The 21,817-nt window shown below is 47.0% G+C and overlaps 1 protein-coding gene across 2 annotated transcripts in view; it reads right to left on the bottom strand.

The window, feature by feature from the left end:
• The window catches only part of CBFB (core-binding factor subunit beta), a 37,383-nt gene extending 37,264 nt beyond the window's left edge, over nt 1-119 (bottom strand). For both annotated transcript variants that reach the window (XM_054640699.2, XM_054640700.2), the window contains exon 1: nt 7-119. In XM_054640699.2, coding sequence (XP_054496674.1) covers nt 7-84 — 78 coding nt within the window. In that variant the 5' untranslated portion in view covers nt 85-119. The remainder of the gene's footprint in view (nt 1-6) is intronic.
• Nucleotides 120-21,817: the final 21,698 nt, after the last annotated feature.

Genomic DNA, 21,817 nt, shown 5'->3' on the forward strand with positions numbered 1-21,817 from the left:
CCTTACCTCGCACTCGCGGCTCAGCTTCCTGAAGAACTCCTCGTTCTCGAACTTGCTCCGCTGGTCGGGGACAACCCGCGGCATGGTGGTGGGGCCGCCGCCGCCGGCTGCCCTCCTTCCTTCCCTCCCTCCCTCCCGCCCGCCCCGCGCTGTCCCAGCCCCAGCGCTCGCCTCGCCCTTTGTTAGCCCCCGCCGGCGGCGCCCCCCCTTCCCTCCTCCCGTCCCTCCTCCTCCCGCGGCGCACGCAGAGCAGCCGCAGCCGCCGCCGGAGCTCGATGCTGCCGCTGCCGCCGCCGCCCGCTCCCGCCCCCAGCCCGCTCCCTCCCCTCCGACTTCCTCCCGGCTCGTAAACTCGGCCCGAACAGCCGCGCCATTCACAACTCCGCCGCCGCCGCCGCGCATGCGCCGCGCCAGGCGGGAAGCGGGCGAGGGGTGACTCAGAGCCCCTCAGCGTCCCTCGGCCGGGCGCTGGCTCGCCCGCAGCGGGGCCGCTGCGCTCGCTCCCCCGTCACCGCTCTCCCTGTCACCGCGGCTCGTCGCTTTCCGCCTCCCCGCTGCGAGGGGAGCAGCCCCAGCACTGCGGCGGGCACGGAGCGGCCGCCCCCCGCGCCCCGGTGGCGATGGGGAGCGCTCCCCTCACAGCACCTGCTCCGCCGGCCCGCACGGGTGGGGAGCAGGCGGTGGCCGCGCCGCGTCCCCCCGCCTCGAGGGTGGCGGTGAGGATGGGGCAGGTCGGAAGGGACAGCGCTGGCCTCGCACCTCCTCGTCTGGCTCCATCCCCGAGGCCAGCGTGAAGGCTGGAGGAGCCCAGGGGTGGTCGCAGGGCCCGCCGCCGACAGGAGCCGCCCCGCTGTCCGGCTGCCGCCCCACACGCGGCGCGTCCATCGCTCAGTCCCTCCGCCCGCCCAGCCGCACTGCCCGGGGCGGGGACCCGTTCCCGAGGGGAGCAAGAGCAACCATCACCACCTCAGGATGTGGCTCGGTGTCTTTGAAGTCGTGGTGTCAGTCTAGAGCAAAACCAAAACCCAGCGCTGCGCTGCAGCAGCGCTTGAAAAGTTCACTTTCAGGCTAGAAACATAGCAGCCTGAACTCTTGATTCTTCATGAGCACACATTTTACAGGAGCTAATTCAATCCGAGAGCACTGCAGGACATACATCACCTGCCTCTAAATCTGTTTTTTCATACATACCTACTTTATACCTCGATTCTTCATTGCTGTCTACGACTTCATCATGAGGGGAAGTAGAGGGGCAGACACCTATGTGTTGTCTCTGGCAATTAATGACAGGACCCAAGGAAATGGCCTGAAGTTGTGTCAGGGGAGGTTTAGGTTGGATTTCAGAAAAAGGTTCTTCACCCACAGGGTGGCTGGGCAATGGAACAGGCTGCCCAAGAAAGTGATCACAGCACCAAACCTTACAGAGCTCAAGAAGCGTTTGGACAATGCTCTCAGGCACATAGTGTCTCTTGGGGATGTCCTGTGCAGTTGTAAGAGTTGGATTCTATGTTCCTTGTGGGTCCCTTCCAACTCAATATTCTGGGATTTTTTTTTTCCCTACACCAAGTCCCCCAGGTTTTTAGCAGCTCTGGAGCATCATAAGGATGGCAGCATGAGCCAAAAAGCATATTATGATACCTATTGCCAACATTAAAATATTAGAGCATATTAGATCTTCTGATAAAGAAACGAGGTTTTCTAACCTCTCAGAATTATAACCTTAACTTTGCACATAGTCATGCAAATCAAAGCCAGCAATGCTAAGGTGAGCCAGAAGACATAATTTGAATCAAGTATGAGCAAAATAATAAAAAAATGAGTGAAGTAACTGTAACCCTTAGTTTTTTGTATACAGACTTCACAGAAAAAAACTTTGGACTTTTCTTCTAAATGTAGAAGATATGCTATGAGAAACTTAATACTTTTCTGAACAATAGGAAAAGTGCAGACAACTGTTTAAACTGTTTCTTCTGATTTTTGGTATGTATTGCAAATATATAAGTAAATCCAGAAGTTAAAAGCATTAAAAGAACTGCTTTAAAAGGGCTTTTTCAGTCTGAAAAGAAAATACACCGAGCTTGAAAACATAAAATATTGTGTATTGTCTTGATTCATTTAGATTAATATCAACCCTTAAGTGAAATTTTCGTGAATGTCAGCCACATTTAAAAGGTCCCAAAATAAGACATTTTAAAAAAAATCCATATCACTATTCATCTTACAGCAAGATCAATACCAGGAGCGTAGGCCTGCAGGAGAGCTGCCAAGTTCATAAGGTAGAAATCTGCTCTCTTGACCTCCAATAATCTTTCACTATCCAGTTCTACCTCCTCAGCCCTGAAACTGACTGTGCCTTTTCCCAAACAACAGTTTGCAAAAGAAAAAAAAAATTACCAAGGTCAAAAGCAAGATGAGTGGTTGTAAAGCCCTAAAATAAGAAACAGGAGATGTAATCACCTAGCAAGTTTTGTGTTTTGACCTTGGCATATATTTTTCAAGACTTTGGAAACAATATCAAGTTTGACTGCTTTCCCCCATGCAGCTCTTTGTTTAACATTTGTCATCCTACAGTTTTCATCTTTCCAAAGTTTTTCTTTTAAATAAAGTGAGTCAATATTATCAGAAAGTCTGTAAGAGATCAGACACTGCCCATGCTTGTTACCTCAGTTAGTTGATGCAGAAACAGGATAGCAGGAAGGGGTGAGATAGAGCACAGTGACACAGGATCATATTATTCTTCTGAATTTATCCAGTTTCTCTACACTAAGCTAGCTAAGAGCTTTTGCTCTGAATAATGAATACCTTCTTAGCAAAGGGAACCAATTATTTCATGTTCATATAAAGAAAACAATTATTTTAGACATGTTTTCTCATCAGGAAAAGCTATAAAATCGCAGCAGTTCTTCCTTTCTATACCTCTCTCAGCCCCCAGCATTTAACAAGACAATTAGAGTCTTAAAGACAGTGAAGTTCTTATTTTTTTTCTTCCTAACTAGATGGAGGAGAGGCACACAAAGTAATAATGTCTTTGCTGCAAGAAAGTCTAGAGCATAATTTGCAGTTATTTACCCTGTTTGGCCAGAGTCGCTGGCCACCAGCCAGAGAGTCAACACAGATCAGAGGCAGCTTTGCAGGTGGTAGCTGGGGGACATGAGAGGAAAGCTGAGGTTAACGTGTGAGAGATGGGATGCAATCTCATGGGAATTCTGCAGCTCACCAAACTTTTTTATTTGCTTGTAGCACAACACACCAAAACAAGCTAGAACCTTTTTCCTTGTGCATAACCAAATGCAACTGCTTCCCAAAGGCATCTTGGTGATATCTCCACAAACCATTTCACCCTGGTTCAGGCTGCTCAGATTTTAGTAGGCTTAACTCAGTCTGCAGATCCCTGGTTTGTTGACTCACAAGAACTTAAGCTGTTCATCAGTCTCTGGGTGAGTCACCTCCAGAAAACAGAAATGGTCAAGCTTGTAGGCATGCTGCTCTCTGAATTCTCAGAACAGATCCCTTTCCAAAATAAGATCTAGCATGTTTACAGTGCATTGATAATTGAGACAGAACATCACTGAAGGATTTACGGATGGAATGTTTTTGAGAAAGGGAGCTTTCTTCAAGTTCCAAGTCCTGTTAGGTACTGTTCTTTCTATAACCCTTCTTTGCCACATCTTTAAAGCCTCTGCTTTCCCCTAGGTAGCAGCATTTGATGAGCAACTGCATGGCACTGGTGTTATATTGTTCTCTAGACTCCACACGTGTGAGACACTAATAAGCCAGACTCCTGTGTATCCATTGATCTATGGCAGCTGCAGTATAATCAAACACCAGCATTATGTATGTACAAGCTACTCTGTGATTATAGATCCATTAATAAACTGTTTGCAAGATATAATTATGCACATTAGGTGTGAAATGCAATCCACTTATGCAAGGTCTGTGCTTATGGGTACTACAAAGCTGGGGGGGGGGAGAGGGGGGGAAGGGGGAGGAATTGAACAAATTAATTGCTCTTTTGCCCAGACTAATTTTCATTTCCCTGCTACTACAACTGATGCTCCCAGCCAGAATATCTTCATGGGAGTCACCCCACCAGTGGGGGGGACCTGCTGATCAGTTCATGGACCCATAGTCACATGCAGAAATCATCCTGAAATACTGCAGCTCACCCCCAGAGCAGCCTTTCATGTTTAGCCTGCATACATCAGCATAAAGATTTATCCTATCTGAGGACTCCCAAAATAACCCAAGTGAAGGATGTGGGCAATGAAAAGGACCATGAGCCATCAGAATCAGTTCATGTCTGTGGAAGCACTAAATAAAGTGGAAGCACTTTATGCAGAGATGGATGTAGGAACTCCAGAGGCAACAATGTGCAGCTTTGAGGACTTGGCCAAGTCCAAAGTTGATAGCTAAACATCTTACCTAGCACACAGAGATAAGAGCCATACCACAACAGTTAAACAAAACAATCCAATTTTGCATTATGAGTGGGAAGTTGCCTGCTACCACTTAAAAAACACCAAGCATGGCAGGTATGAGGGAGGAAACAGCACCTCATGTCTCTTCTCTCTAAACCAGGCTACAAAACAGATGCATCTCTTCATTCCAGATGCCAAAGCTGGAGCCTTTTTTCCTAAAAGAAGATGCCTGCAGGTGCTACTCAAAATAACTCAAAGCATTTGGAGTACTCAGCCAGGAGCCAGGACCCTTCCCTCACTGAGGCTGTTGAAGCCCAAGTTCTCAGCCTCCACTGTGAGCATCCCAGTGACAACTATTGTCACACTGGAGAAGCTGTATCCACACCTCTGCTTCAGCCTGGGTTACTTCTACACTGCAACACAGTACCTAAGTCTTCATGGCCAACATGAAAAGCCAGTAGACACAGCCATCCTTTCCCAGCTGTGTGATTTGGACACCCTGGGCTGCCTCTGGTTGTGAGCAGTGTGCTTCACACATGAACAGCCTTTGTTTCAATAATATACACACATGTGCTGCTTCTCCCCAAAAGCATGGCCTGTACAGCCTAGGACATCCACCTGAATACATCCTTCTGGCACTTGATAGCCACTTTTTGATCATAAAAAGGTCACAAATGTGCAAATATGAAAGTGCAGTGTGATACCAGGTTCAAGACTCTGGTGTAGCAAAGCTTGTCTCTGATCAATGACCTTGGTACACAACATCCTAATGAATTGAAAATCTGTTTAAATTCTTTCCATTAACCAGGGGAATACAGGTTTGGTTGTTTTTTGTTGTTTGTTTTTTTTTTTTTCTAGTAAAGACAATATGAAATGAAACTTGAGAACATGAGAACAAATTATTCCTCCAAATGATGCAATGGAGCCTGAGCTACACAATTGTTAGAGAATTAAAACATTTATCCCAGAAGGCTACTTGGTTTTCATGCTGGTTATTTGGGATAGTGATGATGATTGCAGCAGGTACACATCCCTATGATTCTGTGCTATCCATACATGTTTTGGCAATAGAAATATGCAGTTTTTATTTTAAACCCCCTCTTCTTCGAATTTTACCAATCACAGCAAAAACTTTTAAAAGAAATATTATCCGAACTCAGTCTCCCTTGTCTGGCAAACAGAAGCCAGGACTGGGTGCCTCTTCCAGCTTTGCCTTTGGCCTTCTAAGTGATGATTTTGGGCATATGGCTTCACCTCTAATGCCTTAATTCGCCCACCTATCAAGTGACTCGAGATCTCCAGATGAAGATCTTGAGATATCTATGTAAAGAAGCAGGCACTGTCATTATCCCAGATGTTGAGCAATGAGGAGAAAGTTTAACTGAGCACAAAATGTGACTCACACAAGCCTAAATACATAAAAGGAAGTGTTTAAGAACTGCCTTTGTGAAAATAGCTCTGGAGATGCTCTTATCAGTACACAGACAGTGCTAATGGCACTCAATTGTGTGTTGTTCAGACACAGCTTTTTCTGTGTTACCTACTATGCTGCTATCAGCCACACTGTCTCTTTACATTGCATTTGATAATCCATTAAAAACTAAAAATCCTTGAATAGTTTGGGTTGGAAGGGACTTTTAAAGGCTGTGTAGTCTAATCCCCCTGTAACGAGCAGGGACATCTTCAACTAGACCAAGTTGCTCAGAGTCCTAGCAAACCTGACTTTGAATGTTTCTGGGAATTAGGCATCCACCACCTCTCTGGGCAACCAGTGCAAGTGCCTCACTACCCTCACTCTAAAAAATTTCTTCCTTATATCTAATCTAAATCAACCTTCTTTTTGTTTAAAACCATTACCTCTTGTCCTATTGCAACAGGCCCTGCTAAAACATTTGTCCCCACCTTTCTTATAAGCCCCCTTTAAGTACTGAAAAGCTGCAAAAAGTTTCCCTGGAGCCTTTTTTTCTTCAGGCTGAATACTCCTAGCTCTCAGCCTGTCCTCACAGGGGAGGTGCTGCAGTCTGATCATCTTCACAGTCTTCTCTGAGCCAGCCCCAGCAGGTTGATTTCCTTCCTGCTCTGGGATCCCCTGAGCTGAATGGAGTCCTCCAGATGGGGTCTCAGCAAAGCAGACTAAAGGCTCCCTTGAACTTCTTCAAAAGCATATGCATGACTTTTGGGGGTGGCATGCAATGGTAGAGAGCCTTTTATAAAGTTTAAAAACATTAAGCACAATCAGACATAAAAGGGCCAGACAAGATGTGAAATCCTGGAGCTGTTCTGAAAGTGCCTGCGGATTTTCGTATCTCAAGGGCTTCCAGACGTGAGAATGGACAATGCAGACAGTTTCAGTTCCTCAGGCCTAGCACAAGCCAGCTGTTGTATTCAGACAGCTCAGAGGGGATGTGAACCTGCCCACCCAGGATATCTGAAGTTTCCTTCCAAATGAAAGAATCAGGGTGACAGTGGTCATAAGCAGAGACCCTGGATAAAAGGTAGTCAAAATATGCACATGCTCTAGCAGCCTCCACCACTTGAATCAATCTGATAAGCCAAATACAACATCATAATTCTGGATTAATTATATTTTTTCCCAGTCTTCAGGGGGTCTTGGGCTTTGGTTTTGTTTTGGGTTTTCCCCCTCCTGTTAGCATAGACAGCACTGTAAGACATTGGTTGACACAAACAAATTTGGTGGCTGATGTGAGAGACAGAGGGGCTTGTATCCTGCATCAGTGTCTGTTCCTGCATGACCAGCACAGGGCATGTCAGGATTCAAAGCATGGAAGCAAGGCCCTTGTAGGGATAGCTGTTCATGGGTTTAATTTGAGATCATGGGGAAGAAAGCTAAACAGTGACTCAAAGCTCTGTTCTTCTTTCACATGTGAATGTTTATTACTGAACAAGCTGTCTTACAGTCTGTTATACTTTTGGTTATACTTAGTAAAACAGTTAGAGGTGATTCAGTCTTGGTACAGATAATGTCCAAGTGCCTTTTCAGATGCTAAAGAGATTATTCTTGTAAGCTTTGAGATATAACTATTTCCTCTCAGAGATACAGTTGTGGAAAGAAATTGCAATTATGAATGTAGTTTATTTTTTTTACCTTCTCTTTTTAAGGAGTTTTCCTGAAGATATTGTAAGTTAGTCTCCAACTATTCAATCATCTTGGTCACTCATATTTATCCACATGCCCAATTTTAAATTTGCCTTATAAAAGGCAGCAAAATGTTGACTTTTAAACCATCAGATTATTCTAGAAATATTGCTCTTACTTAAAAAGTTAATTTCATTCTCAAGGTGAACGTTTCAGAACTGAGCTGAGTTCTGCTAGTTTGTTACACAGCAATCACATCAAAACCTTACATTTTCATACACCTAACACTCTAGGCTGCCATGTCTTGTTGTAACAAATAGATTGTTGGCTGTTTTATTGTGCTTTCAGAGAAAACACTGGTCCACTTAGGAGAAACAAGAGACTGGGAGACAAAGTCATGAAATCTGTTGTCTAATTAAACATTCAAGGCTAGAAAGAGCTGCCACCATTTACAGATGGATCACCAAGGGTTGAATCTCTTGCTGAGGCTGATACTGGAAATTAGCAATATTTAAATTTATGTCTCAAACAAAGTCCACAAGGAAATATTTCTCTTTATCAGCACATTCCATCGCGGGCAGGTTTGGAGTGCTCTGGCACAGGGGGTGCCGACCGCTGCTTTCATTACAGAGCCCGTAAAGTTAAAAAAATACCTGGCTGATGCTCTGGGGTGCTACTGAATTGTGCCAGGCTCATGTCAGCTCCAAGAAAGCAAAGCAGAGCCCATTTCTTGGGTGTGTGCTGCTGAGGGAGCTGCCTTTTCACCTTCTTTCCACACAGAGCTGTTATTGTTTTTGCTCGCATTGATCTTATCCTTGGAGAATTTGGAAGGGATTTCAAAAAGGCAGAGTGTTGATAGTAACTTTGTTTTCATGCTTCTCCTCTGTTGCTAGAGCTATTTGTTTTTACTGACTAGGAATTAGGATGGCCCCAGTCCTCCACCTTGATCCAAAGGGGCGTGCCCCAGGTCAGAATGAAGCCTCATAGACTTTGCCTTGACTTCGTAAGGGCACAAGAATTTCCCCATGCAGGTTTGCTTGCACGTTCCAGGCTGAAGGGTTTATTTACAACAGCTCCTCTGCCTTCTTTATGTCCCAAGACAGATTTCTCAGCACACTGTACCACAGGATTTTCCTATTAGATGAGGATTTTCCCTCTTTTCAAGTGCTTGGCATTGTAATTTTCTGCAGTTTTGTGCCTTTCCCACTCTGCCCAGACCTATGCTTACCAGGAGGAAGGAGATCAGCAAGACATCCACAGCCAACAGTACAGCAGCAGCAACAGGAGCAAGGCACGAGAGCGGGGGACGTTGCTCTTCACCCCTCAGTCACCTTTGTGGTCTCTGTTAGCAGCTGCAGCCTTTGTAGATGTCCAGTTAAGCTTGAGACTGACCCAGAGAACAAGAAGAAACAAAGGTCACTTCCAGTTTCACCAGAAAGAAATTCCAGTGGCTACTCCAACCCCATAATCCAGCCATGATTAATGTGTATCGAAGGCAGATCTGGTTTCATCAGAGATCCGGGATTTTAAACAATCTTAACTGTTTGGGGAAAGAAAAAAAAGCCAAACAAAACCACCCTGGAAAGCTGAAGGAGGAAAAATACATCTTAAATACAAAGTTGGATCATGTCACAGGGACATTAACAAATGACAGTGTTCTCCACAAACACTGCTCTGCAGAGCATTAAAGCAAAGGCTTCCTCAGGATTTGCATCTCTCTTCTCCATTTTCACTCATACCACGTAATCTAAAGGGTTTTAAAGGAATTTCTGAAGTCTGCTTTCCTTCCCACGCTCAAATTTGCTTGAGTTTGACCTGAAGATTGAACAATTTGTGGTGTAAAAGAACAGAAAAGAGGGAAAAAATGCACACAGGTGTAATGAGCTCCTACACCTTGCTTTACTACAAGTTCCATGCCCAAATGAGTTTGTGCTGTGGAAGAAAAGCCCTTTCAGGACAAGAAGAGTAACTCCTGAACCTCTCACAGGGAACATCTCAGTATGAACTGAGATTTGCAGCCAACCAACCTGTGTCCACCATGGGGAGCTGTCATTTTGGGGGGTTAGCACCTGACTGGTTGATCTTCAAGTCACAGCCCCTCTCTGAGATTTCAGATCAGAACACTCAGGGTTTCCAAAAATAGTTCCCACTCTAGTTCTTCTGTTCAGCCATAATGCAGCAGGATCATTCCCTAACCTTGTTCTCAGAAACAGCTGAGATTTTTGGCTGCATTTTAAAACAAAAAGACAGAGATGAAGAAAAAAAGCAGGGGGTGGAAAAGAGCTTGAGGGAAATGCCTGGCATGGAAAGGCTTTAGCCTAAATAGCTGAGCTTTGGCAAAGCTGTAAGTAGTCAGACTGCTTCTTAGAGTGAAAACCACACGACACACTTGATGGGTACAAACCCACTCATAAAAACCCAGACACCTCTCATATCTACAGAAACCTGTGCTCCAGAGCAGATAGGGTGAGCAGTAATGAAGGGTTCAAGTCGCAGCAGCAAGATCAAGATTAGGTAACAGGAGAAGGTTTAACTGTGAAGATAACTTGAGTCCTGGGATAGGTTTCCCAGGAGAACTGAACTTCCATCACAGGAGGTTGGCAGAAGCAGATGGAGTGCAATCATCCCTGATATGGCAAAGAGCAGCTAAAAAGTGAACTGGGTGACACTTCAAGCCTCTATTTACTCTATACACAATTATCTACACATGCTAATAGTCAGCAATAATTCTCTTCCCTTAGTGAAAGGATTTTATACCTGTTGAAGTGATCTATTTTTACATCCATGTTTTAACAGAGACACTATCTCTCCCCCAGTCTGAAAGGAGTGGTGAAGCAGAGGCCCATGGAGGCTGTGTGACCTCTCCACGCTCATTGTAAACTAGTTTGGGTGGGGCCAGTGACCAGTATTTAGAGTTCTGCATTCATCACTTCTCAACCCAAATTGTTCTTCTCCCTGGGAATTTCTTAGACGTTCACATGCACATTTTTATGGCCACTGATTGATGGAGTTCCTTTTTTGACTGCTTCTTCTTCTGCTGTAGGGTTTACTTGAGCCCATTACCCTAGGATCTCCTTAGAGCTCATCCTCTCTTCTCCAGCCAGGGGATTTCCACTCTGCTGTCAGATCCAAGGTTGCTTATGTCCCTTTTATCTAGCAGTCTCCTGTGTTTCATCTTTCTGAGGAAAGATCCTGAATGGGAGCTTTTCCTCCCCATTTTCATCATCTACTTTTCAACTCTATTGCCTCAGTTCCAACCTGGCTGGTCTTCACTGTATATCTAACTACTTCATAAAATAGGGAATCCTGTTTATTTGATGTTTCTGTTCTTTCTTGTTCAAGGCTTTGTTTTAATTGTAGGAAGTCAAAGAGGCATCATTTGGGAATCAAAGGAAGGCACTTGAGTGTGTCAGAAGATTCCACAGATGTCAGAACATCCCACTGCTGCCTAGCTGAGGATGTCTGGTGGGCAGCTCATGACCTTGGCTTGTTTCATCACCACTTCTCTTTTGCTCTTAGCAGCAGCTTCCTTGATGTTATTGTGTAATAACAAATTTATGAGTATCAGTTTTGAGTGCCACAGATCTTCTGGGATCCAGAGGTTTTTGTTTTGCACTCTGCAGGCTGATTTCACAGTGTTGGATCCTGGCCCCCATCACATCTGCTCTCATTCAGTTTGGCAACAAACTCATCTTCCACCATGCCATCTTAATGGCTCTTTTCTGCTCTTATAAGGAATCTGCCTCACTGCCATTGCAGAGCTTTGCCCTTTAGTATGTTCTTATCTAGCAGGAACCTGAAGCATCCATTTCCAAAGATGAAAACCTGGTGTGTTCTTCATGCTACTGTTTTAGGGTCAAGACAGGGTATGTTTGGCCACCCACCTTAGGCTTCTGTCTCTGAGAAATGCCAAGTACAGATTCTAGGGATTCACACCTTAGGCTTCACCAGCAACAATCTGGATGAGAGTGTGCCAGAGACAACCTGCAAAGGCACTCAGGGATTACCTTCCTGAGAGCTCTGCCTGCAGGCAGTACAGTCCTTCATCACCTCCAAGGCAAAGCTTGCAGGTTGTTAGGAAGGAGAAACCAAGCCTAACTAACTGTTACTTTGCAGCTCTGTCACAGTCAGGGAGTTGTCAGAGCAGGCCTGTTCTCTCTGGGCACCACTCATCTGAGAGGGGATTAGAAAATGACCAAGAAAATTGCTCTTAGCAGAATATATAGATTCTAACACTTAAACTTTTATGTAAGAGCACCAATACAGCATTTCAGAGCAGAGCCCTAAGGTCCAGCTTTCCCTGTTTCAAGGTCTGTCACCCACCACATTGTGCATTTTGGTTGCTAAAGGCTGAATTTCAGTGGGTTTTCTCCCCTGGCTGGAATTTCACCTCCCACAGAAGCAGCCATGGACACCTGAAAGTGTCCCCAGGAAGCAAACTCCCCCTGACAACCACAAAGCCGGGAAAAGCCTCCACTTTCTGTCCACTAAAAACACACTCTAGTGATTTTGAATTCAAGTAGTTGCAGTCCCTGAATTCCTTTGGCACATGCTGAAATTGAAGCTGGTTGAGTCATTCTGGTCCTTAGGTAACTAGAGCTCAGCGTCAAAGCCACACACCACTGCCGTCCCCACCCAGCACAGGAGTACAGACAGTCCTAGCTGTGCTCTCAGTGGCTCTGTTTCCCAGCATTTATCACTAACACTGCATTTAGGAATATTGTGATTGTCAGCAAACATCTAACAAAAGCCCAGGAGCACCATGCAGTGATTGAACTCACTGCCTGGGAGCTTCTTGCTCCCACGGCTCCTGTCTGTGCACCAGCTTTCCCTCTGCTTTATGTGAAGGGCGTGCAAAGTGCTTTGAAAGTCAGCTCTGCACGTTTTCCTCTGGAGCTGCCTGTAATCCACCTTTTTTTTATGTTGACTTAGGCAAAAGGGAGTACCTCGGGTGAGTAGCTGCAGTCCCAAGCACGGAGGCAGGCTGTTAAAAACATGCTGATGCCCTTGCTTTGGAAGTACCATCCTCCTCCGCTTTGTTTCTCAAACACCCGTATTTAATGACAAACAAGAACTTTTCTCCAAGGAAAGAGACATTGCCACAACACAGAAGTGAGAAAACAGGATCACGAGTTGCTAAGTGCAGGATGCTACGTTTGAAATGGAGTCAAAGCAGAGGTGGGCATGAATATGGACATGAAGATGGGTCTCTCCATCTCGATCCCTCTGCACTGCCTTTGAACTGAAGAGGAAGTGCTCGTGGCAATGCAGGATGTAAAGCTGATTATGCTTTGGTCTGTAAGAAAACACATGTATCCAGGGAGCACATGACTGCTGAAAGATTAAAAGGAGCCTAAAATTCAGCACTTTGTCTTTATCAGCAGATGCACTAAGGACTTGCTTTTTTCATCCTGCTTTCTCCTCAAGGACTTCAGAAAACACTTTATAGACAGCTAAATGAGCACCCCAAATCCTGAGAGCAGAGGTAGAGAAAGTGAGGTGTAGTTTATTTTCCAGCTCAGCTGCATAAAATGAGCTAGAGCAAAGCAGCAACTGCAATTTCAGGTCACAGCCCCCATCTGCAGTAGCAGCTAGTTATATTCTCATCAACTATTCACTTATTGGTTTGTGAAAGCTGCCCAGCATTGAGCTCTCCCTTACTTTATCCTCTCCTTAGCTCCCCAAGTGTTTCAGAAATCTTGGACCCTTGCAGAGGCAATGTTCACACTCTTACTTTCCTGCATTTTCCATGAACCTGCTCAGAAACTATTTGAATAGTTTCTTTGTCTTTTTGATTTCCTAATTTCCATTTTGAGCACGTGAAGCCTTTGCTATGACAAGCGTTCCCCAGCAAAGCTCCAGTTTCTCTGCTGATGAACCTGTAACTTAAATATAGTGCCAAGCACCTGTGAGATGCACGTGTTCAGAGACAATTACAGCTCCTTGGGGTACTAAGCCAGCAGCAGCTATTAAAAGTCATCTGGGCCAGAGAAGGTGCTCCAGCTGCTGATGGCTTGGGAGGTGAGGAAGGGACCACTTGTCCATTTCTGGCACTGCTGGTGCAGGCAAGGCACACACACCTGGCACGGAGCTCAGAGGAGCTTCAATTGCAGAGGAACACAAGCTTCAGCCTAAGCTTTCTTCCAAAGCTTCATTACTCTTGTGAGGGATTTTCCTGTAAGATGTATTGTCCTAACCCCAAGGGGTTGGCTTGTCAGGCACAGCTTTATCCTGACTTGTAAAGGCAGAAACATGAGATCAAGAGCAGCTGCTTTCTGTACATTGCCAATATGTTTCCAATGACTTGTGCTCTCGCCGTGCCCAGGGGTACAGCCCCAGCTCAGGAAGACATTTATTCAGCACATGCCTAAAAGCCATTGACCTGAATGAGCCTCAGGCTTGTGCCTCAGATTTGTTCTGAATCAAGGCCTGATAGAGGGGATATTTTTTTCTGCTCATTTAAACATTGAAACCCAAGACTGTAACACAGTATATTGAAATGTCCCTCTGCTGCTGTTCCATCAGCTCATGAATCTTGTGGAAAGGCCATCAGTTACAGGTTGCTGCAACTGTGGTAAAAACTGAACATTACATTTATCTTTTCATAGTGTGCATTAATGATTAAGATGTATGATGTTTTCTTGCTATCAGATTTAGAAAATTTGGAAGCTTGTGGCATATGATGGACTCCTTGAAATGTTTTCCTTGGATTGAATATCAGGTTGCATTTTGATTAGGAGAAAAATATAGCAGGGGAAGGCAGGCAGTGATGAATTAACAATTTCCTATTGCTTTCTCAGACTTACTATTCATTTTAGGTGGAACAAATTTGTGTCAATAGAAAATTCCATAGAGGCATTGATTTATTTGGAATTTAAAGATACAGTAAAGAAAACATTTAAAGAGTCTTAATCATGAAGAGTATGGTTTTGATTAACTCTAGGATATTTTTAAAAAGAACTAATTATTTTCCAAGCTGTGGTGATTTCCAAAAAGCTTTCTCTTTATACCAACACTTTAGGTAGAGGCACGTTGTTTCTAAAAGAAAATAAAGCACTGTTTAGGTTTCTGCCATACAGCACTAACACCAAACTAGCCTCATCTGTCATATCCAGCTGCCATTTGCCTTTGGATATTTCTAATTAAACTAATAACAAAGGAACCAGCAATGGACCCCCACCCACACCAAAGACAAATCCAAAATTACCCACTGGAGCCAGTACTTGCTTCCCTGATAGCCCTTACCCTTTGAGAAGGTTTTGGAAAATGCAGCTCACAATAAAATTCTCCATCACTCTAAGGGAAAAACAATTGGTCTATATTTAGGTCAAAAAATTAAACAGTAATAAACCCAGTGAATTCTAAGCAAGGCTGACAGTTGTGCTCAGGGCAACACGATCACAGAGCAAGGGTCACACCAGTGGTCTGCCTGTGCAGCTGCTGTCATGAAGATGTCCCCGAGCAGGCTGGTGCCCCCAGCTGCATTTCCAGCACCAGACAGGCACAAGTAACAGCCCCAGTGCTGCTGGCAGTGTCTTGCTCTAGAGAGGCACTGATCCAGCTGCAGCTGTGCATTCAGGGGTGTGGATGGGATGATTTACAGCCTGAGCTGCTTTAGGGGCTGGCTGCTGGAGACCATCTCCTGCAGAGCAGGGAGCAGAGAGGAGGGAGCTGCAACCCCTCACAGGGGCAGAGAAATGCTCCCTCTGATGATGCTCCAGTCTGGACTTCGTGTCTTAGAGGTCTTTCCCAACCTAAACGATTCTTTATATCTGTGTTCCCAAGCCCATACAATGAGACACCTAAACAGCACCCACCACACCTGTACAGCAACATCCACACATGCCAGAAAGATCTGGAGACTTGGAGCAATTCTCCCACATGGTCTAAAACCTACCAGTGCCTCCCAGGCATCCTGAAGTAATTCAAAGTTGGGACTAATGCTGTTTCAAAGGGCTCCCCATACACTATCAGAAAACAGATAATGCAAGAACACATACATTTAAATGAGGAAAGGGGCTGTGGATCTTTTAGATTTAAATGAAGAATTGTATCATGTGTGATAATTACAGCCTTTGCAGGCAGCAAATGCTTCAGTCAAGTTCACGCTCCTTTAATTAAAAGAGCTGTATCTCCTTCCACGTTTGTTTCATATCCTCATCTAAATAATGAACTTCGAAAGCACATGACCCGATGAATGCTGCCTCCAGATTGCACATTCAGTATCTTCAATAAATAAGGCTATACTCTCAACTACTAACTAGTTATGAATAGCAGTTTAAAATAACAAAGCAGCCATTCAAATGCAAAGCTAAAATGGCATTTCAAGTGGTAAAATTGTTTGAAATTGTCACTAATGGGAGCCATTCTGCTCCAGTCAGCAGCCTGTTGTCACAGAGCTGGACACACACCCCAGAGACTCCTACCTCTCCATCACACTGAGCTCAACTTGGCCCTTGGGTTGAAGCTAATTGGAGCAGGCGATGGACGGCCAGAGCATGACCTCCTTGGCTTTGTTTACGGAGGCAGCTCTTCTCATTAGATAGCTGGATGAGTCTGCACATCGTGGGAGACAAATATACGGACTTTCACTTGTAGGTCAGCAGTTCAGATCTGATGGGGATGAGTAATGACAAGCTAATTGATCTCAGATGGCCGTTTGGTGGTCTCTGCAAAATGAATTTGGTGATCTGGGTTCACGTCTCAGGGGATGAGCATCCATGTCGTAGAAAATCGGCACTGCAGAGCCCCTCTGGAAGGAGATGTGGAAAACACCCCTGTTCTTATCCTTAGAGGAGTCCCTCGGCGGCAGGGCTGCAGCACACTGACAGCTGGAGTCGAGGAGGTGGCTCTTTCTGAGGAACTCCCCAGCAGCTCTGCGGAGCTGGGCTGCGTTTGCTCAGCCGGCTCCTGTGCTCCCAGCGGAGGAGCCAAAGGTTTGCTAACAGCCCCTCTGCGAGCCGGGGAACTTGATGCCCACACCTAATTGGAGAAATGCTGACGAGGTTCTCTTCTAATCAGAAACTACCGTTTGCATTCTGGCTCTCTAATAATATATCCCCTGTCCTTCCAGCACACGAGTTAAAACATGACCCCGTGCAATTCATTTTCTGGCTAAAATTAGTGATTTTTAGCTGCAATACATTTCTTAAATTGTGTCCAGTGGGGCAGAAAGAGCCTGGAAAACTTCTGTTCTCAGGAGGGTCATTTATTCTGACAGCAATGCTGAAGCATATATCTTTCTGTCACAGCTCTGGCCCTCAGAAGAATTTCTAGATACAGTATTGCTTTTTTTATTTCTTTTGTTTAAACATTATTAATTGCCTCCCTAGCCCTCTTCACTGAAAACAATTGTCTGGGGTCAGACTTGAGGGCTGTTGTTTCCATTCCTGCTATGCACAAAGGACTGCTCCATTACAGAGCCTTGCTGGAGGAGCTGCAAACGGACTGATCCTGCTCTCCCACTGCTTCATCCCGGACTCGCTTTTTCAATACCAAAGTTGCTCAGCAGGTTTGCTCCCGATTTGCAGGGGTAGGCAAACCTCAGCCTCTCCAACAGCATCGACCAGAGGTACCAAAGCTGGGGGTGCCGCTTGAAAAGGCTCCGGAGTGCCGGCACCTCCCCGTTCCGTAGCTGGACCCTTGGGGCAGCAGCTCCGGCGGGCACAGGGGGAGGATGTGCCTGGCCCAGCGGGCACGGCCAGCCTCGCAGGAGCTTCTGTTTGGCTTGTCCCCATGGGAAGCTGCCGTGGAAAACTGGTAAATACTCCAAGGAGGAAGTCTGCGCGGGCCGGTGGGGAGGCGGAGCACCGGCTTTGTTCTCCGTCCCAGACACAGCGCGGGGCCTCGGGCGAGCCCCGGGGCTCCCGCCCGGCCGCGCAGGCAGGTGTGGGCAGCGGCTCTGCCCGGCACAGCCCCGGGCCAGGCGGGTCCGGCGGGCAGGACCGGGATGGAGACGCTACCGGCTGCCCTTCTACCCCCGGAGTCCTTTAAAGGACAGCGACCAATTTGTTAGTGATGGGAAAATACACGGGGGTGCTCAGAGGGAGAGCACTGAAGGAGCACAAAGTGCTGTATTTGCATGTATAATGGCCATGTTTGTTGCTCCCTCCCCTACTCCCCCTCACCTTCCCCTCCCTGCTTCTCCTGCCATAAATTAGGGAACAGGCAGGAGGTGCGCCGGGGCTCATCTGCTGCTCATTTGGCTGGGGCAGGGTGTAGCCGTGCCATGCAAATCCGCCTTTGCTTCCTCTTCTGCCCCGAATGGGCGCCGTGGCTCGCAGCGCTGCCGGCGAGCCCGGGGTCGGGAGCTGCTGCCCGGTGCCCAGGGCACCGCTGCTCCTCCTGGCTGACCCCAGGCGAGGCAAAGTGGCCAAGGAGATCCTCCCGTGGCACAGAGCCAGTCTAGCAGGTCCTGCATTGCTTCCTCCGCTTCCCAGCCACTCCTGCCCCTCTAAGGACACTGGCCAGATCCCACCATTCACAGAATGTTTTAAATTTGGAGGAGAGCCTGACTGGGGCACAGCACAAAGCACTGAGGCCATTCCTCCTGGCCCTTCCCAAGCTTTCCCACCTGCATGGATGATGGTGGGGAAGAATGGGAGGCCAGCCTCACACTCCAATTGACAGCCCACTTTCCCCAGGCAGCCAGGGCTGCCATGGTCCCTGTTTGCATGCTTAATCCTGTGTCAGCTCTGGGCAGGATTTACACCAGTAACAGCTTACTCCAAGTTAGAAAACCTCATGCTTTCTAGGTGGGTGCCAGCACAGCTGTCAGCAGGGTAAGGACTGGGCAGCAAGGTCTGGGCATCAGTACCAGCCCTTCAGATCTCATTGTGGTGGCCTCATGTGGATGGGACTGGGACCCTTTTGGGCAGTGCAGTGGACTGCAAGGCCTGGGCAGAAGAGACCTGAGCTTCTGGTGGGCAGCAAGCATGAGAAGTGATGCCCATAATTGCTCTCTAGATCTCTCTAAATCTACTACATCTTTACCCTCCTTGGATGACCTCTTGGTCCTCCTCCGTCCTTTCAGCAGATCTGTTTCATCCAGCAGTGACCACATCCCTCCCAATGCCCTATGGGTCTGAAAACCCTGCCCTGCATTGCTGCATCCTCCTCCAGGGACATGTCAGCCATATGCAGCTCATGCCTTTCCCTTTCCAGCATGTAAAGAGCAAATTAAATTAACTCTCAAGCAGCCTGGCAAGGAAATATTCCACTTGTTTGCCCCCAGCCATCATCCCAAAGAACCCCTCCTGTAGCAGTGGCTGCTCACTACCCCCATCCCAAAGCATCAGCTGCAGTGAGCAGCAGCACACCCCTCTGCAGGGTGTAGGATGCCTGGCAGGAGAGAGCACAAAGGTGTGTGCTCTTTATCTTCCTGCCTCCCAGTGAAACATCCAGCCTCCCTGCATGGCCACACTCTCTCAGGGCCTGTGCTGAGCTCGTGGCACAGTGGCAGCACATGCCTGGCCACATGAAGAGGAGGCAGCACCCTGCTCCTCCTCCTCAGCAGGAGGGGAATGTGAGGAGGTGTTTGATAACCCATGGGGTTTTGTGACTCTTAAAGCCCCCACAAATCTCAGCTGAGAATCTGCCAGTGTATTTGCTTTGGTGTTGGGTTCAGGACCTAAAGGTTTGACCCCATCCCTTTCATGCTGCTTCTTGTATCCCTTCACCCAAGCTGCTCCCTGAGAGCTCTGGTTCTGCACTGGGTGACACCAGTCTGGGAAGAGCTGCCCTCTGGGTCCAAAACCTTCCTACACACACAAACACACGTGCTTGCATTTGTGCTTTCAGGCCCTGCTCACCCCTGCAATCAAACAGCACATTTCTAAAACTCCACAGGGTAAAGGTGCATTTGGTTCCTAATGAAGTCTCCACACACAGACCCCAGAGACTTCTTAGACTGCTCTGTCTATTCCAGGCTTCTGGAACAGAAAGGCAATCCCTGCTCCAAGATCTCTAAGTGAGTCCTGCAGCTGATGAGACCCAGGTCCCCTTCCCACAGGGACCCTGGGCCCAAGCCCACTGCACAGCTGGGTGGAAGGGCAGGGCCCCCAAGGGGGCATCCCTGGGGCTGCACATCCCTCAGGGATGAATTCTAGAGCTCTTTTTCCCTTTGACTAAGGGAGGCTCTGGGTTTGGTACAAGGGAAGTTGGTGCCCACGTGAGCAGCGTTAGCCTCGTGTTGGAAGGAAAGCCATTTTCTGGAAAGCACCCATAATACAAGAACCAGGTTTAGTACTTTCTATGCTGTACATTTTTCTTCATAGGAAGGCCAGGGATACATTTTTCATCCCTTGTAGAGAGGCAGATTTTGAGAGCTGATGTCTGGAGACATTGAAAACTTCATGATTTTCTGGTGAAGGCAGGAATCTCTGTGCAGGGAGAGGGAGCAAGGTTGTCCTCACATTCCCAGGAGGTTCAGAACTGGTGCCCAGTGGAGCTAACTGGGCAGCTCACCCTCATTTTGGACAACCAGCAGCAGCTCTCTGATGGCTCATGGGCTGGATCTGGGCTGTCAAATGTTACAGAGAACCCTATGTTAGTCTGCTGCCCTGCTTCCCCCAAGAGATATAGGGTACAGGGGAGGGAGGAAAAGGCTGTGTGGGTTTGTGATGTTTTCCAACCACTTTTCCTGCCCAGCCAAATGAGAAGAGCTTGTTTCTAAATGATAACATGTGGCAAATGGTCCTGACTGCAGATGGGAAGAGCCCAGCACGACATTCCGCAGGATGTAAGCCTTCTCTGGGTGTTTCCCTGCGCTGGAAATATCACCTTCACATCAAAAAAGTAACCTTGCACTGAACACAACTCAGCAGCTGATTTATGTCGTGGAAAAGCCAGAGCTGCTCATCAAAAACAAACTTAAAAATAACATTGTGGTTGATGTTCTCACAGTTCATAAATATTCCCACTCACTTCACAGTTGGGGGGGGGGATTTTTTCTTGGAGGGGAGGGGGAAGTGGAGTGGAGCAAACCAGGATTGTGAGCTCTTTATTTGTGTTAAATGCAAAGAAGAAAAACCCACCCAGCAGCTCTGCATCTGAAGCTGCCTGGGTTTCATTGCTGGAGGAGGAACCAGGTCTGCCCTTTGCTCCAGCATCCTCCTGCCAGGCTTCCAGTGCTGCCTGCCTTTGCAGGCTCTCAGCCAGCCCTGCAGCCTCTCACTGGTGCATTATTCACCCAGGCTCTCCCAGAGCAGCAAGCCATGCTGGCTGTGCCTGTACACCACAGCGTGCCCTGGTTTCTGGCGGGGTTTTACACCCAGATAAAAATCGATTGCAGTTTTATATCAGAAATCCCCATGGCTGCAGCTCTCCACCTTCCCACAGGCAAAATAAATCACTCTTTAACCCTCCCCACACACACACAGATGCTTCACACAACAGGGACTAAGCCAGGAAGGAGGCAAACTGCATTTGACCACCAGCATGTGCATCCACGGGGCCCTGGCTCCTAAATCCCTTGGCACTTTGGCTGCCAATGCACAGCAGCCTTGGTGGGCAGCAGATTGCAGTGGCTTCTAGTTCAAATTAGAACAGCAACTGTCTTGACCAGTGCTGGAGAGGAACAAATTAAGGTAAGAAATCCTGCTTTTCATGTCGGGACATTATGAGCTCACAATGTACAGCAACAGAGGTCCCTGGGGGAATCTGAGGGTGCATGTACCAGCTTTGCCAGCCTGGTAGAGGATCTCAGAAGAAACTTAAAAATCCATTTGTGTGACTTGGAAGAAGAGACACAGTTGCATCACAGCCCAGACCAGCTATGTCTTGTGAAACCAAGCCGTGATTAAAACAACAGACGTGTTTTTCTTGGCTTTTTTATTTTTTTTTTTAACCTGCTTTAGATCTCTCATTGAGGAAAGCTGGGACATGACTCACCCATGGCTTCCAGACCTAGGAAAAAAAAAAAGTAAAAAAAAAGAGAAAACAACCCTGAAAAAAAAAAATTCCCAAACCATTTTCCAACCAAATGTTTGAATACATTTGTTTTTGGTGTGCCCATGGGCAGGCTGCGAGACCAGCCCTGCCAAGCCTGCCCGCCGCCTCATGCAGCTCAACTCGAATTTTCAGTAATCCCCACAAGCTCTTTGATGTGGCTGAGCCTGGCAAGAGCTGGGGTCGATACAGGTGAACGGCTGCACTCTCGCTTTCTTCACCATCCATACAAACTTGCCGCCATCTGATGAGTGGGACCTGGCCATCCTGCTGCCACACTCTGCAGTAACGTGGCCCTCCCCACCACAAGCCTCAGGGGAGTCAGGATCCGCCCTGGGGAGTCTCTGTGGAGGAG

The sequence above is a fragment of the Agelaius phoeniceus genome, chromosome 12 (genome assembly GCF_051311805.1).
Source record: "Agelaius phoeniceus isolate bAgePho1 chromosome 12, bAgePho1.hap1, whole genome shotgun sequence".
Lineage (NCBI taxonomy): Eukaryota > Metazoa > Chordata > Aves > Passeriformes > Icteridae > Agelaius > Agelaius phoeniceus.